The sequence below is a fragment of the Erpetoichthys calabaricus genome, chromosome 5 (genome assembly GCF_900747795.2).
Source record: "Erpetoichthys calabaricus chromosome 5, fErpCal1.3, whole genome shotgun sequence".
Lineage (NCBI taxonomy): Eukaryota > Metazoa > Chordata > Cladistia > Polypteriformes > Polypteridae > Erpetoichthys > Erpetoichthys calabaricus.
Window position 1 is genome coordinate 27,398,998 of NC_041398.2, and position 17,633 is coordinate 27,416,630.

The 17,633-nt window shown below is 40.0% G+C and overlaps 1 protein-coding gene and 1 long non-coding RNA gene across 2 annotated transcripts in view; one reads left to right on the forward strand and one right to left on the reverse strand.

The window, feature by feature from the left end:
• LOC127527783 (uncharacterized) overlaps positions 1-17,633 on the forward strand; it is a 497,464-nt gene that overhangs the window by 75,645 nt on the left and 404,186 nt on the right. The gene's annotated exons all lie outside the window — the stretch shown is intronic.
• Positions 1-17,633, reverse strand: part of LOC114652584 (T-cell surface glycoprotein YE1/48-like) — a 41,347-nt gene that overhangs the window by 10,552 nt on the left and 13,162 nt on the right. Inside the window, exon 2 of the mRNA XM_051927597.1 lies at positions 96-191. Within this exon, the coding sequence (XP_051783557.1) occupies positions 96-191 (96 nt within the window). The remainder of the gene's footprint in view (positions 1-95; positions 192-17,633) is intronic.

Below are 17,633 nucleotides of genomic sequence, written 5' to 3' on the forward strand. Positions count from 1 at the left end.
GCAGTCCAGTCTAATTTATCATCCAGCTGCACTCCCAGATATTTAATAATAATAGTAATGAACATTGGAGGATAAAAGAAAATGTTTAAACTTACCCATTACAAGCAGACAGACCACAGTGATTGCTAGGCCAAGAGTTATGAGTATGATGAGTGTAATGATCCTGCAACATAATGAACAAGTTTTGTGTCCTACAGAGAAAAAATAGAGCATTTAGTATTTAGTAATATCAAGTGGATGGTGGTTGCATCACCAATTGAGTGATCAGTGCTGGTTACACTTTGTACAATACAGCCTTCACACATTTATACAACTGGGAATGTTAGTCATCAGACACCAGAAAAGTCTGATTCAATTACTTTCACTAAATCATAAAATCAAACCTGAGTAGCATAGCAGTCAGAGATTAAGCATAAAGTTGCAGTCAAACCCAAAAGACAAGCAGCTTAAAAACACATCAATGTCAAATCCAAAAATGCAGATCCTCAGACAAAGTGCTCCTAGATTGTTGTTAAGCACTGTGAGCCTTTTAACCATTCTATGTTTTTCAAACAATGAAAGAACATGGAAAGAAAACAACTTTTATTTATGTATGTATGTATGTACAGTATATATGTATTGTAATAATACAAAAGACAAAGCATAAAGGTTTGGGGTTTTTAGCCCCGTATACTGCAAGGAAAAAATCAAGGTCAAACTTTTCCAACGAAAACATCAGACATACAAGGATGGGTGGACGGACATTATAAAGAGGCGGACCAGAAATTAAGAATGTGGAATGCTGGGAAGGCGTGGTGGTGGATGGGTATAGCACTGGGTATCATTTCTGGACAGTTTAGAGTCACCATTTAAACCTGACCAGCAGTTTTTGGAGATGTGGGAGAAAAACAAGAGAATCCTGAGGAAAATAATAAAAATGGTATGCATGAGTTCACAGGTAGGCCTGAGTGGATGTGCATAGCTATGATGCAAGCTTCAGAGCCATATGACATTTGACATCAGAACTTCATCCTTTCCCACTTCTATGTGGGGTTGATGTGCTTGATCAACCTTTCCCATACAGCTCGGTCCTGCACCTCTTCACCTGTTAAGCCCTTTTCCTTCAGATCTTCTTTAATGTATTCATCCACCTCTTCTTTGGCCTCCCTCACTTCTCTTCCCCTGTACTTCCTTTCCCAATCACTCTTTTGGCCACACATTCCTTGTCTTTCCCCATCACAAGTCCATACAACTTCAACCTGCTTTCCTTTACTTTCTTAGATATCGCTCCCACTTTTGATGTAGAAAGTGTAGAGGTCCTTGCTTTCAATGACTTTGGCACATCTGCTCCCACAGGACATGACCAAATTCTTGAAAAGCTCTAGTTTGATTTTGTTCCAATCATCTTCCAGCTTCTTCCATAATTCGGAAACCGTATCGGGTTTCTTTGCCAAAACATTGTTGCAGATTATCTTCCCAAGATTCTCAATCAGGTTCAGATGTGGCCATTTCATTACTTTGGTATTCTCTTCTTCAAAAATTGCTTTATCCACTTTGCAGTGTGGCATGGGACATTGTCATGTCCAAATATGGCTGGCTGATTGGGTGATGCTGTCAGGAATTGAACCACATGTTGCTGAAGGAGTTTCTGATATAACATTAGCATTCACCTTGTTATGTAACTGTGTGAGAAGAACAACTCCTGCTGAAGAGAACATCCTCCACACCACAATGCTTCCTCCTCCAAAGTTTACTGACTTCTTCACACACTTTGAGTTCAGTCTGGTGACAAACATAATGTTTCCCATTTGAAGCAACTAAATTAAACTTGCTTTCATCACTAAAATGAACTTTGGACCAGTTCTACTTAGGTCCACACAACATGCTCCTCAGCAAAGGCTAGTCTAGCTTTTTATTCTACTTGGTGATGAGAGGCTTGGTTATTGTAGAGTGGGCCTTCATCCCCAATTCTTTCAAACGACGAGACACCGTATGTACAGACAAATTCTTGGCTTGTTCAGCACTGAATTGGTGAGTAATTCCAGCTGCGGTGTTGAACTAACCCCCCACTGAGAGTCTCCATATCATCCTGTTTTCTCATGTACACATCTTACATGGGCAATCTTCCTTTTTTTGTGACTTGAGTGACTTTGTTTCTTTGTACAGCTTCAGTATTTGAGAAATTACACTCTTGGAATGACCAGCTTCTCTTCAAATGGCTTAGAGGGTCATCCCATCAATCTCCATCTGAACAACCTGACGTCACAGCATTTCAGTTATGCTAGAGAGGCTCACCATCTTGAAAAATGCCAGGCATTTGTAAACAATCGTGTAATAATTAGTCTAGGGCCTGTTTGTTCAGCAAGTGTAATAGGATGGGTAACCGAAGTTGATTACCACAAATGGAAAGACAAAATAAATATTAGATTTACAATCATAGATTACAATCGATAAAGCAATTAAACTTAAATAACTTAACTAAGAATATAAAGTATCACAGAGCAAAGTTTTTTTTTTCTTCATTATTTCGACAGATATTCATAGAAAAGATGCATTGTCAATCGCTTCTTAAATACATTGAGGGACAGCAGTACAGATGGAGGTGGGGAATTCATTCCACCAATTAGGAACTACAAAGGAAAAAACTCTGGATTGAGACTTGATGCCACATAGAGGTGGCATTACCAGACGTTGTTTCCTAGCAGACCTGAGTGGGCAAGAAAGAGTATAGGACTTCACTAGTGTCTCCATGTTCTCAGGTGCTGACTCATTGACTACTCTATAGACAAGAATCTTGGATTTGAAGTTAATGTGTGCTGCTACAAGGGGCCAATGTAGCAATCTGAAGAGGGGACTGACATTTGCCTGTCTCGGCTGGTTAAATACAAGACGGTCTGCTACATTCTGGATCATCTGCAACGGCTTGATAGCACATGCGGTTACTCCTGCCAGAAATGATCCAAATGCAACATGACCAAAGTCTGGACCAGAAGTTGTACAGCGTGTTCTGTCAGATAAGGTCTGATCTTGCGGATCTTGTACAGCGTGAACCTGCATGAATGAGAAACAGTAGAAATATGGTCAGAAAAAATTTGCTCATCTATCCCTACCCCAAGGTTGTGTTTTGACTTGGCAGGTGTTGACAACAGTGAGCTAGGCCGTACAGATATGGGGAGCTGGACAGACTGGCTGGCCAGGATCACAAGAAGCTCGTTTTTTGTCAGGTTGAGCTATAAATGATGGTTCTTTATCCAGTTTGAGATATCAGTAAGAAATGCAGAGACTCTAGTTGTTACCGTATTGTCCTCCGGAGGGAACAACATGTACAGCTATGTGTCATCAGCATAGCACTGATAAGAGAACCCATGGGATTGGATGATGGAGCCCAGCAAGGTGGTGTACAGAGAGAAGAGTAGAGGACCTTTTGACAGCTCCCCTCACAACAACACACTGTAGGATCTGCACGAGATATAGGACTCAAATCATCTGAGAGCAGGCCCAATGATGCTAATGTCAGAGAGGGTGGCAAGAAGGATTTTGTGGTTGATGATGTCAAAGGCAGAGGAGAGAATCAAGTCTGATAACATGTTGGTAGCTCTAGCCCAGTGTAGCTGGTTGATCATGGTAAGTAGAGCCATTTCGGTCAAGTGGTTCCTCTTGAAACCAGACTGGTTGGTATCAAGCAATTCGTTCTGTATAAGGAAGAGATCTGTTTAGAAACAGCATATTCAAGTGTTTTGGAAAGAAAAGAAAGGAGAGAGACAGGCCTGTAGCTGTTAACTTTGAATGGATCGAATGTTGTTTTTGGTCTATTGTTGTTTAAATTATTTTGTCTTGAGAAATAGTTTTTACTGATGAAATATAATTACATTATGTCTCATTTATTCATGTTGAAATAACTTTATTTGAATGAGCAGTGACCTTGTAAGATACAAAAATGTAATTTGTTCTCTAATTTTGATAGCTAGTGTAGATCAAGCAGAACTCTTTCAAATAAAAGGTGACTTACACACTCAAGGACACCATTTAGGACTGAAAATAGATGCAATGAGTTATGGGAATCTAAAACAAACTACTGAGATATGTAGTTGAACTAGAAAGTGTGGCAACCTTTAAGAAGAATCTGGATGAGAAATTGGAACAGGATAGCTATTAGCTAAATAAACTTGAATGACCTCCTCTCGTATGTCAGACTTCTTATGTTGTTATGTTCAATCAACTCGTTTAAATTAGTATTACTCTTTTTATGCTGCAAAGTAACAAAAAGTTCTCTAGTAGAAACAGGTGTATATTTTAATACTGTATTTAATTAAATCATCCTTTTCTATGTTTGTCTTTATCCTCCAGCCTCATCCATCTCTGTCTGTTGAAGTAGCAACCTTAGTTCTCAGGTCTCAGGCAAGTGGCTTTTTCTTATGTAATGGCTGACTATCTACAGCTCTGATTGCTTTGTGATTTTTTTGTATTCTGTTTTAGCGCATTTGCTTTTTTGCTCTCTGGATTTGTTTAAATAAATCATTTTTCCTTGCAATATCATGCCTGCTCCATCACTGGCCTGCTCCTATCTGCTATATAACTTTGATATGCTCACTCAGCAGTGCTTTACAGAGACTTCTGCGAATATGACCAGAATGTTCAGATGACCCTGCTGCACTCAGCTATGACCTGTGCAAGTTGAATTTGACTGCAGAAAGAGCAAATAATGAAGGATGCTGATGCTGCTTCTCTTTTGAGGACGAAATATCTTGCATGAGATGAATCTTCTGTTCTAGGAATCCAGATTCTTTTCTTGTTATAGGTAGCAAATGAATGGTCAGCAAAACTGTTCTTACTTATACAACAAGAAGTCCCTTATTAGCTGATGGGGAAGCTGTCTTCCTTCCTTTTTACATGCATGCTGAATCAGTAAAGCCATGAGCATAACCTGGAGGAATGAGCTGCAGTCTGTTGATAAAAATCAAATATTATGGGAAATGTCCAAGTCAGTAAACTTAGTTTGTGAGTAGTATTAAATATTCAGAGAGCTGTACAGTGATTGTTGTTACCCATCTCTGTTTGTCATTTGTAGACAGTGTAAGTGCCATGGAGGACAGACAGGCATCCCAACCAGGATGGACACTGAGTTCTAGCCTGGCCAGGATGCCATAATGAAAGGACTGCAGGAGTGGATGACATGATCCGGCCAGGACATCCTATTATCTTCATCCCAGCTGGGATCGAAATGTAATGAATGGACTGGATGAACATGGATACAGGGAGCAATTCATACACTCCCACGGAACGTGGGAGTGTCCCTCTAGGCTAATCCAATCAGGACACCCGCAGGGTTGCATGAGAGTTTGAGTATGGAAGTACAGCCCTGTCAGGGTCCTTGGATGCTGCCAGTGGGTGATGCCAGTGATTCCATGTGACTTAGAAGAACTCTTGACATGCAGTACTGTGACACATTTCACTTCATTTGACAGTGAAATGGGGCCCGCCACCTCACATTAAGAAGTCAATGTCAAGAGGCAGGAGGAAGGAAGGAATAATGGAAGAATTTCAAAAGATATTGTATTTGCTATTGATCTTTTGACAGGTGATTATTGGAAACGTGTGGCTGACAAATAAATATCTTTTATTTGAATCCAGAATTTTGCTAGGCATTACTTTGTCTGTGGTTTGGTACACCCTGGTGTGATGGTGCAGGTTGGCTCAACCAACCAGGTGCCAATGGGAGCCTCTTGAACCCGCCCCGCAGACTACTGGAAAATATACAGTAAAATCAAGCCTCGACTTATCCACAGGAGAACTTAAACGTGAGTATATATGGTAATCCATTAAAATGAGGTTAAAACATGGCAGGAAACTGTCCTTAAAAACCATGAGCTGGGGTGCAGTCCTTAAACACAGATGTCACCTTGACTTAAACCAATACAGGCTCTTGCAGCCAAGTAGGCACCTAATCTGCAGTTCAGCCCACCTTCAGTAATGTTCCTAGGCTTGGGCCACTTATAGCACTCTCTAGCTCCAGGTAGAACACTCCATCAAGCCTCTGACTCCCACTGCCAGACTTGCATACCTGTGGTTCATGGCACCACCTGCAGAGTGACTCTTCCAGCCTCTCACTCCCCTGCAGGCGCACTGCCTCTCTCAGTAGTGAGTCGCTACAACTGAGCAGCACTTCTGCCATTCCAGCTCCCAGGTCACTCAGCCCCCGAGCACCGGTCATACACCTCCTAGGGACTTTCCTCCCAGCTGTCTGGTCTTTCCACCTCTCATTCGCTTACTTGCACTGGATCTCTTTGCCTGCTGCCTTTTCTCTCTCTCCATTTTTTAACCTCCTTTCATTTTCTCTCCATCTCTCTCTTTCTTCCTGATCAGCCTTTTTCTTTTTTACTCCTTTTATTTTTTTTCCCTTTCTCATGCCAGCTCGTTCTTATAAGGATCCATAGGCACAGCATCCCAATCGTACACTGCAGGAAGTGGATGAAGCAATTGAGAAAGACCACACCTTTACGTGCAGGTGGGTCGCACCCCAAACACACTACCAACTTGCTGCAGCTGCGTGTGCATGCACACCCACAGAGATTGAGCAGGCCAATTAATTAATTACTTATTAGAAACGACCCTCTTTTATGAGCTACAGACCTGCTATGCCACACCTGGTAGTTTCAATGGGGTGGGTATTATAATAATTATGAACTGTTGCAGAGCCTTCTCTATTTTGTTTCTATTCTCTTGAGGCACTTGACTTTTTTCTTGCCAGTGAGAAAGACGTGAGATACGGAAATTCATGGATGAATTTAAGGATGAAAGATTTTTTGTCATCAAATTAGAATGCCCAGCAAAATTTTATTTAATACTGTAAAATGCCCAGGAGCGGGTGGGTGATGAGTTACCCAAGATCTTCAGAATGGTGACTGTGTCTGATTTTGTTATAGCTGACTATGGACAACCCAGAGGTTTATTTTCTCCAGGGTGCTGCTGACTGAAGTATTGTTTTACTCTCCTCTGTCGTCTGCTTGCCATAGTCCTGTGATAGTACTAATGGACAGATATTGTGAGGACCCTTTAAGATAACCAGTTTTAAATGACAATGTATTGGGTGATGTTTGAACTGATCTGTATTTTCATGAATGTGGAGTATGTGATTTGCAAAGGTTCTTTTTTGTTTTTACCTGTGAATGTATTAGTTTTCTTACTAGTACTCAGTGAAGGGTGCTACATAAAATACATTGAATTAATATCAGTTACTCAGATCTTCAGTTTCTCATACTTTTAAGAAGACACTGCATTTATATACTGCTTTTCAAGATGCTCAAAGTGCTTTACATAGAGAGGGGGGAGCCACTTCAACCATCACCAATGTACAGCATCTATCTGAATGATACAACAACAGCCATTTTGTGCCAGTATGCACACCACACATTAGCTAGTCAGGGAGAGACGATAATATGGTGGCCAGAATAGACAAGGTCATGGTGGGAATTTAACCAGGACATCATGAAACACCACACAGACTACAAAGAGTCAGGACTTCAGTTTTACATCTCATCCTAAGGAGAGCACCATTTTTACAGCACCGTGTCTCCATCACTGCACTTTAGAACATAGACTACAGGATAAGCATCCCCTGCTGGTCTCACCAACAACTCTTCCAGCAGCAAACCAAGCTTTTCCTAGACGGTCTGCCATCCAAGTGCTGGCCAGGCCCGAACATGCTTACCTATAAATGGATGACCTGTTTTAAAGGCAATGTTGCATGGTTGCTGGCTAGAAGTTTAAAATAACATCCACTCTGGGACTATTGATTATCCAAATTCTGCTCAGTATGGTGTTATGGCTTTATTTAACAAGTTGTTATTATTGTTTCTTTTTCAGTCAACTTTAACCAAGGTGGCTTACCAGAGCACAGACATAGGCTCAAAATATTTAGAAGAGGAGGACAAACGATCAAATTTGAAGCTCCATCAGCTGCATGTGTAATGAGAGATCTTATGCTGTCAATAGTATCAACAAAAATGTTTTATGAGTTGTCACTGGATTTAGTGACAGCAACAGGGTTGAGTATTGCATTTATCATATTTTAAATACTACTTTACAGCTATGTTAACAGTTTAACGGTATGCTGAAATTCAGTCAGTCAGTCTCTCAAATTTCTCAGAAAACACTTGACCCTTGTCTTTATTCATATCCTCTTTCCTGCAATTTGCTCATTAATCTGCAATTTTTGTTCATTATTTAGCCAAGGGTGAGATCTAGTATTAGGTCTTCTAAGTGTAGTTAAGTTGGTCAGCAGAGTTCAAAATATACCAACAATAGAATTAAATAGAGTGATCGGATCATTTACACCTAAAGAAAGAAGTGGAATCTTAATAGTACGGACAAAAGGAGTAGCTAAGAAAAATACAGAAAACTGACTTGTAGCCAAAGGGTTTACAGTGCCAGAATGGAAATAAGCTGCATGAGTTTTCAGAGTGAATTCCTGGAAGGGAAATATGCAGCACAATCGGTTGATAGTCACACAGACACATATTATTAACCAAAAATATTACTAACGGCTGCACGTAATGGGTCCATAACTTAAAAACCTGTCTCATATGTTTGGATGTGGCAGCACTTTGTGGTGGGCTCAGAGTAGGAGTTATATGTTAGTACAACAAGAGCTGAGCTAAACTCCTTATTACTTCAGAAAGATGAATTGAATTTCACGTTCACTGCAAAGCCCTGCCAACTTGTGGCCTTAGTATTACAATGATATAATGAAAAGACATCCATTTTAGTTATCCAAAGAAAAAAAAATCAGAGATTCTTGTTAACGACCACTTTTAAGAATTTTAATAAGAATTACTTCATAAGAGCTCTAGTCCCTCACTACATGAACTTAACATCTTCCTGGAGAAAATATCCCTTCCCTCGCAGTTATTAGAAGATGTGACCATGTTGACTCTCCCAATTTCTCAGCTTGAGTTGAAGGAGAAGCTGCAGCCTGAAACTTCATTATAAAATGACAAAAGTTTTAAAAATAACAAGAGGGGCCAAAAAACATTGAAAAGTTGACTTGCCAGTTGTAGTCACAGAGACTGTGTGCTCCTTTAATGAATATTAAGTCATTTTACTAATTCAAGAAGTGTGACAAGCCAGGTTGGCTCCACATTCACTAGTTGCTACCAGAAGCCTCTTGAACCCGGAACCGTCGATAATGTATCTAAGGATAAGCAAGTAAATGAGAGCACACACAGTCAGCCAGAGGTTGGTGCAAAGTGGAGAAAAGCTTTTATGTAAAATAACAACCAGTGTTCCAAGAGTGTAGTGCAAAACTTTCAACAAATAAATAATCCATAAAAACAAGGTGTCAAGTTGAGTTTAAAAAACATCCAATAAATATATTCCATAAAAACTAGGTTAAAATCCCTAGGCAGCATCTATCCCTTAAAATGAATTATTATTATTATTAAAATCCATGAGCCCCAGTGCCTCCTTCCTAAAAAATGATGCCTCCTCTGCTTACCCAAGACGGGATCCCAGCACTCAGAGGAGATGTCTACCAACAGGTGCAGTTGATCTTAATACATTTCAGGTCACTGCCAGTCCGAGGTTCCCAGCAGGGCGGCACACTGATCCTTGCTCTTCTGACTCCTGATTCCACTTCTCGGCCTTACACAGGAGCCCAACTGGAGCAGTCAGTCACTCCTGCTCCCCAAAACTGTTCAGCAGGAGTGACCCCTGCCCTTCAGGCACTAGCCATGTGCTTCTATAGGGGCCATCTTCCTGACAGCTTGCCGCCATTCCATTGCATGGGCTCCTCCTGCTCAGTCCTGCCTCTTTCTTTCCTTAACCTCTGTTCCTTCTTTCGATGCCTTTTTCTCTCCTTTTCTATGAGTCTACCATGCAGGCTTCCTTCATAGCCCCTATTGGATGCAGGTGCTGTCCTCCACCTGCTCAGAGGTGTAAATGATGCACCTGACTGACCTGCTCGCATTTGCATGTGAATGCGCGATGAGCCAAGCACCCCAGTCAACCTCATAGCGCTGTCTGCACATTCACATGTCTACCTGCACCCACCTGGAGCCTGCATGCTTTGCATGCTTATCTATTTTAAAAAACTGCGCCTCACCACAGACCTTGTATCACAAGAAACCACATGAGAATTAATGCCATGAAAACAACAAACAGCTTCTTCACAAATTTCCCAGTTTGGCTGTGATCCTATTACCTTAGAAAAATAAATTTATATCTCTCTTTGAATTGATTATAAGAACATACTTAGTACTAGATGAAATGCAGCCGCACAGAGTATAGTTTCATAAAAAAGGACATGGTGTGTGATGCTACTGAAACTTACTCAAATATCCATCCATCCATCCATTGTCCAACCCGCTGAATCCGAACACAGGGTCACGGGGGTCTGCTGGAGCCAATCCCAGCCAACACAGGGCACAAGGCAGGAACCAATCCCGGGCAGGGTGCCAACCCACCGCAGGATACTCAAATATTTTTTTATATGTTACTTGCCCCATTTGTTTTGTAGTGAACACCAAATACAATTTTTATCTCATGCTCTTTCATGCAGAATGGGGAAAGCATTTTCCTAGAAAGCAGCAAACAATATGAAAAGCATCCATGAAATAATCCCTTTGTCAAACCATCCAATTGTGTACTCACAATGTCCCAAACAAGATAGATAGATAGATAGATAGATAGATAGACAGACAGACAGACAGACAGACAGACAGACAGACAGACAGACAGACAGACAGACAGACAGACAGATAGACAGATAGATAGATAGATAGATAGATAGATAGATAGATAGATAGATAGATAGATAGATAGATAGAATTCTTTATTGTCATTATGCATGCACATAACGAAATTATTTTGTTGGTAGGACTCGGTTTCAAGGCAGAATACTTAAAATACACAATACACTATAAATAATAAAATAAACATAATAAGTATAAAAGACAGCAGCAATAAAACATAATCAGGTCCAGACATTTCCTGAGGTAGTACGCCTGCAGAGACCAGTGATCTGTGTACGTGGGTCTGCAGGAGAGGAATACGAGTGTGTGTGTTTGATTACAAGGGAAAGTGCATGTGCACGTCTACAGGGGGGCAGGTTAGGGGTAGATGTATGTGTGTGTATCAGCAGGGGCAGATGGACTTCACAGCTCTGGGGAAAATGCTGTCTTTCAGTCCGGTGGTACGTGTTTTTTTTGTTTCTGTACCGCTTTCCCAAAGGCAGTGGTACAAAAATCCATTTCCCGGATGGGTGAGATCTGCAGCTATACATTTGGCTCTCTTCTGCACCCTTCCAGCACATACAGAGTACAGGTCTAGGAGAGGACTTCCCATGATCCCCTGTGCTGTTCTCACCACCCATGCCAAGTCCTTCCTGTCCTGTGCTGTGTAGCTGCCGTACCACACTATCATACTGTGACAGAGAATGGTTTCTAGAGCAGATCTGTAGAAGTTTGTGAGCAGCTGAGAGGAGAATCCAGCACATCTCATCTTCCTGAGGAAGAAGAGTCTTTGTTGGGCATTCTTTACCAGGTGAGATGTGTTCAAAGATCAGGTCAGATCCAATGTGATGTGGATACCCAAGAACTTGATATTGTCCACACACATTACAGCCTCCTCATGTATGAATATAGGAGTATGTTGTGTTCTTCTGGACCTCCTATAGTCCACAATGTTCTCTTTGGTCTTGTTGGTGTTCAAGATGAGGTTGTTGGCTGAGCACCATAGTGCTAGGTGTTGTATCTCCTTTCTATATTGAGCCTCATCATTGTCTGATATGTGACCCACCACAGTCATATCATCTGCAAACTTCACAACCATATTTGTGGCATGGATGGCAGAGCAATGATGCATAAATAACGTGAAAAGTGCTGGGCTGATACTGTTAAATAAACCACACCCGGATAACACTGTCTGACTGAAAATAAAAAGTGCTCAGTCGTGAATGAAAATTTACATTGAAGACCCACCTACCTCTCATTTATTGTTGAGGAGTTTAGCTCAGTAACAACTTCATTAATTGCCTACCATTATGCGTTACATATGGTGGCCCCAGAGGACAAGTGAAAAAAATGTAAAGGTATGCTGCACACAATTAAACAAGGAAACGCTTACACTTAAGGTGACGCACACATTCAAACAAGGTGACGTGCAGAATTAAATGTGGTGCCACACAACTAAAAAAGGTGACGCTCACACTTCAGGTGACACACACATTCAAACGAGGTGAAATGCAAAAAATAAATGTGGTGCCCTGCAAAATTAGGGACAAGACACTCACAATCAGAGGGGTGACGACAAATAAAGTGAACGGAAAGGATAGATACCTGGGCAAATAAAAAAGGAAAACACTGATTGGTGTCAAGGTTTACCTGTCAGTCCACAGGGGAAGTTTCTGGTTAAGTGGTGTGCCGAGTGAGGGAAAGTTAATAGAGCATTCTTTTTTTTTTTCAATTAAATTGTTGGCAATCACAGTTCCTGATTTTTGTACATGATGTTGTACATTAACACTAGAATTAACAAAGCCTACGAAAAAACTTGTAAACCCGGCCAACCTTAAATCCCTTTTCACCTCTCCATCAGCATCTTTTGTCTTATAAATGTGTCGATAAGCCCAAGCAGCAAGCAGCCTGCTATACCATTCGCCACCGCAAAAGGGCCAAGAAGTTCTCCCAGTTCCTGCCTTGATTATTTGGGAGTGAGCTAAAATTGAGATTTATTCAATTTTACTTTTATAATAGTTGTTCAATATATTATTAAATTGATTTGATTTGTTGTTGATGGTTCTTTAATGTACATCTCTCTATTACAAAAAAAAACTTGCAACAAGATGAGACTTTTTCCTGGGGACAAGATGTGATCTTTTGAAGAGAGACAGAGACACTTTCACTTCCCGCAAGATGGACAACTCACATCATACTTACAATCTTCACACGCAATTTCCATGATATACATGCAGTGCAGGTTAGAGATAATGAAAGTAGGAAAAATTGAACGTCTCCAAAAATGAGAGTAAAGATCGCATTAGCGCAAATAATCTGAAAATATCCATCCATCCATCCATTTTCCAACCCGCTGAATCCGAACACAGGGTCACGGGGGTCTGCTGGAGCCAATCCCAGCCAACACAGGGCACAAGGCAGGAAACAATCCTGGGCAGGGTGCCAACCCACCGCAGGACACACACAAACACACCCACACACCAAGCACACACTAGGGCCAATTTAGAAACGCCAATCCACCTAACCTGCATGTCTTTGGACTGTGGGAGGAAACCGGAGTGCCCGGAGGAAACCCACGCAGACACGGGGAGAACATGCAAACTCCACGCAGGGAGGACCCGGGAATCGAACCCAGGTCCCCAGATCTCCCAACTGCGAGGCAGCAGCGCTACCCACTGCGCCACCGTGCCGCCCCAATCTGAAAATATTACTTGGGGAAATAACAGAACAGCGAAAAGAGATTGAATATTCAGGTGCTGTACAGGCTTTTAAATTTTCAAAGCTCCAAATGAAATGCAGATCACGAGGCATGCAACAGCTTCTCGAGCAAAGAGGAGGTGAAAAAAACAACAGTTACTTGTTTCCCAATGTATCACCATTTAAGAGGGGTTTCGGAGAGGCAGCAGCTGTTGGGGAGAGGTTGGCGAGCAAAGCAAAGCCCCCTAGTAATATAAAAATATAACCATTGTCTTGTGGTTTACTCCTCAACTATCCATCCCCATATCTGAACACACGAGAAAGTCTAGGGGAGACCACTAATGATTATTATTATTATTTTGCCTGCAGTGCGGTGCTTAATAGTTTATTCTAGTTTAAGATTCTATACTGTATACCATTTTATTTAATAACAATCACTAAAAGAATTTATTTGCAATCTAACATGGTGCTCCATGGTGATTACAGAGACAAAAGAGACAAAAAATCAAACCTCACGTTTATGATTTATATGTGCTCCAAGTGTTCATATGTTTGACATTTCTGAATAATACACAGTATTACTTGTTCGAGACAACAAGGCATTACTGTAAGTACTGCAATGACTTATAACAAAAAATGCAACATTTAAAATTAAGCCCTAATTAGTAAAAAAAACTAATGATGTAATGTTTATGAGGCACTCATCTTTGCAATTCTTTTTACAATTGTTGCTTTCAGTCCTGTAACTCAATGTATCCTAAATGATTTCCTTCAAATAAGAGTAAATAAAATGTTCATAAAAATAGACCCCAGGGTAAACTGGGGTATACTATACTGGGACAATATACAGATGAATCAAAGATAGAGTTGTTTGACCACAGTGACAGTGGACATGTTTGACACAAACCAAAGTCAGCATTTCAGGAGAAGAACCTCCTATCAACTATGTAAAGTGGTGGTGGAAATGTCATGGTTCTGAGGTTGCTTTGCTGCCTCAGGGCCTGGGCAGCTTATAGTTATTAAATCAACTAGCAAAATACCCGCCCTTCGCAGCAGAGAAGTAGTGTGTTAAAGAGGTTATGTAAACATATATATATACATAAACATATATACATATATATACATATCTACATATACACATATCTACATATACATATACAGTAATCCCTCGCTATATCGCGCTTCGCCTTTTGCGGCTTCACTCCATCGCGGATTTTATATGTAAGCATATTTAAATATATATCGCGGATTTTTTGCTGGTTCGCTGATTTCTGCGGACAATGGGTCTTTTAATTTCTGGTACATGCTTCCTCAGTTGGTTTGCCCAGTTGATTTCATACAAGGGACGCTATTGGCAGATGGCTGAGAAGCTACCCAACTTACTTTTCTCTCTCTCTCTTGCGCTGACTTTCTCTGATCCTGACGTAGGGCGATTGAGCAGGGGGGCTGTTCACACACCTAGACTATACGGACGCTCGTCTAAAAATGCTGAAAGATTATCTTCACGTTGCTACCTTCTGTGCAGCTGCTTCCTGAAGCGACATGCTGCACGGTGCTTTGCATACTTAAAAGCTCGAAGGGCACGTATTGATTTTTGATTGAAAAACAAACTCTGTCTCTCTCTCTCTCTTTCTCTGCTCCTGACGGAGGGGGTGTGAGCTGCCGCCTTCAATAGCTTTGTGTCGCGGTGCTTCGCATACTTAAAAGCCAAACAGCCGTATTGATTTGTTTGCTTTCTATCTCTTTCTGACAGGCTTTGCTCCTGACACGCACTCCTTTGAAGAGGAAGATATGTTTGCATTCTTTTAATTGTGAGACGGAACTGTCATCTCTGTCTTGTCATGGAGCACAGTTTAAACTTTTGAAAAAGAGACAAATGTTTGTTTGCAGTGTTTGAATAACGTTCCTGTCTCTCTACAACCTCCTGTGTTTCTGCGCAAATCTGTGACCCAAGCATGACAATATAAAAATAACCATATAAACATATGGTTTCTACTTCGCGGATTTTCTAATTTCGCGGGTGGCTCTGGAACGCAACCCCCGCGATGGAGGAGGGATTACTGTATATACATATACACATCCACATATACATATACAAATTTACATATCTACATATGTATATATATATATACATATAAATATAGACATACATATATACATACATACATACATTCACATATATATATATATATATATATATATATATATATATATACACTGTATATATACATATCTACTTATTGGCTCCTGTATTTAGGATATAGCGGGTTGGATAATGGATGGATGGACATTTGTATGCATAGCCCTATTTGCCCGTTTTCGTTTTTTTTCTTTCTTCAGTAATATTTCAGCAAACCCAGAGCTTGTCAGTTCAAATCCTGGTACTGACACCACTGTGTGACCCTGAGGAAGTCACTTCACCTGCCTGTGCTACAAAAAACAAAACTAATGTAACAAATTGTACCTCAGATGTTGCAAGTTGCTGGAATAAAGGCATAAGTAAAATAGATAAATATGTATTATACACATAAGAAGTATTAATTTATTTTCAGTCAAGTCATCTGCAGCAAACCTTTATAAATGAGGGTTTCTCATTATTTTTTCTCATTAAAAGTTTGCAAACTGTTTCTTCTTCATTGAGGTTTTCTCTTGGAGAGCTTTTTTCATTTCATTGAAAATGAAAGCAGCAGCTGCCAAAATATGTAGCTTTCTTATTAATTTTTCAACATTGTGTAAAATAACTTTATAAAGTAACATAAAAGGTTTAAATACTGGTTATCCTTTTACACTAAAATATTACTAAAGAGATACAAAAAAAGTAAAATGCATATGTTCTTTTTCTTTAAGGAGATTTAATATTACTGAAGAAAGAAAAAAAAAACTAAAACAGCCAAATGGGGCCATGCATACAAACTTAAAAGGTTTAAATAAAACAGAAATATATACTTTTATTTTTACTTGCTTAACTTGTGGAGGGTGTATCCTGTAGCAAAGCCCTAACTTTTTTTGTGAAAGCCCGTTTCAGTCAATAAGTCTTAAAAACAGGTGTAAAGATATTGACAATAAGCTACGCAAACCCACCAAAACATGGAATCGTTTAAATCAAGTATCATTACATCTTCCTTTCTTAAAGAGAAGTAAGGCAGTACTTATAAGCTTACATACATATATATATATATATATATATATCTATATATGTATATCTATATATATCTATATCTATATCTATATATACATCTATATATATATATATATATATATATCTATATATACATATATATATATATATATATATATATATATATATATATCCCCGCGAAGTACTGCTTTTAAATTTTTATTAAGAAGAAAAGCTTTTTAAATTGAGGGAAAATATCCTAATAGCAATTTGTTAAGAATCTGTTTTTTTCTGAAGCAGCCTTAACATCGCTTTTCCACTGTTTTATAAACGAACGCCATATAAGGTCTTCCTTTTTCCTTGCTTCACCAAGGAAGAAACCTTTTTATTAAATCCAAGGGTTCTTCGCTTTTTTTTTTTTTGTTTGTTTATTACAATTGTTATAGTTCTGTTTGTATACGACATTGTCAGTTCAGCACTCAGGTTGTAATATGACCAAGCTGTGCAAGCTTACTGTTAAGAATGCAATGTATAGTTGTACATGAGAAAAGCAATCTTGCCTCAAATCAATGGCAATCTTTTGTAGGTCTATGAACTTAATTTAAAGTTTAGGTTTACACGGTGCTTTCTTTCTGAAGTACCTGCACTCATGAATATGTCTGTATGCGTCAGTCGCTCAAATCCCCGCGCTTCGCACCGGCGAAGTACTGCTTTTAAATTTTTATTAAGAAGAAAAGAAAACCTTTTAAAATTGAGGGAAAATATACCAATAACAGTTTGTTAAGGATCTGTTTTTTTGTGAAGCTGCCTTCACTCGAGTGATCACTTCGAGCTGACTTGCTGGCTAACCATAAGCGTTACCTGGTAGGTAACCACCCATACAATCAGATTATGAATCAGACTACGAATGCCGTGAATGTAATTACCCTGATCTACATGCTGTCAAATAAACGAACCACACGCCGTGGCGCAATCTTAGGGGCTTCGCCTCTAGCGCTGACGTCCGAGGTTCGATTCCCGTAAGGGAGTGAAGTGAGGGGCTGGTTACCTACCAGGTAACGCTTATGGTTGGCCAGCAAGTCAGGTAACATCAGCCACGGTGCCTTCAGTTG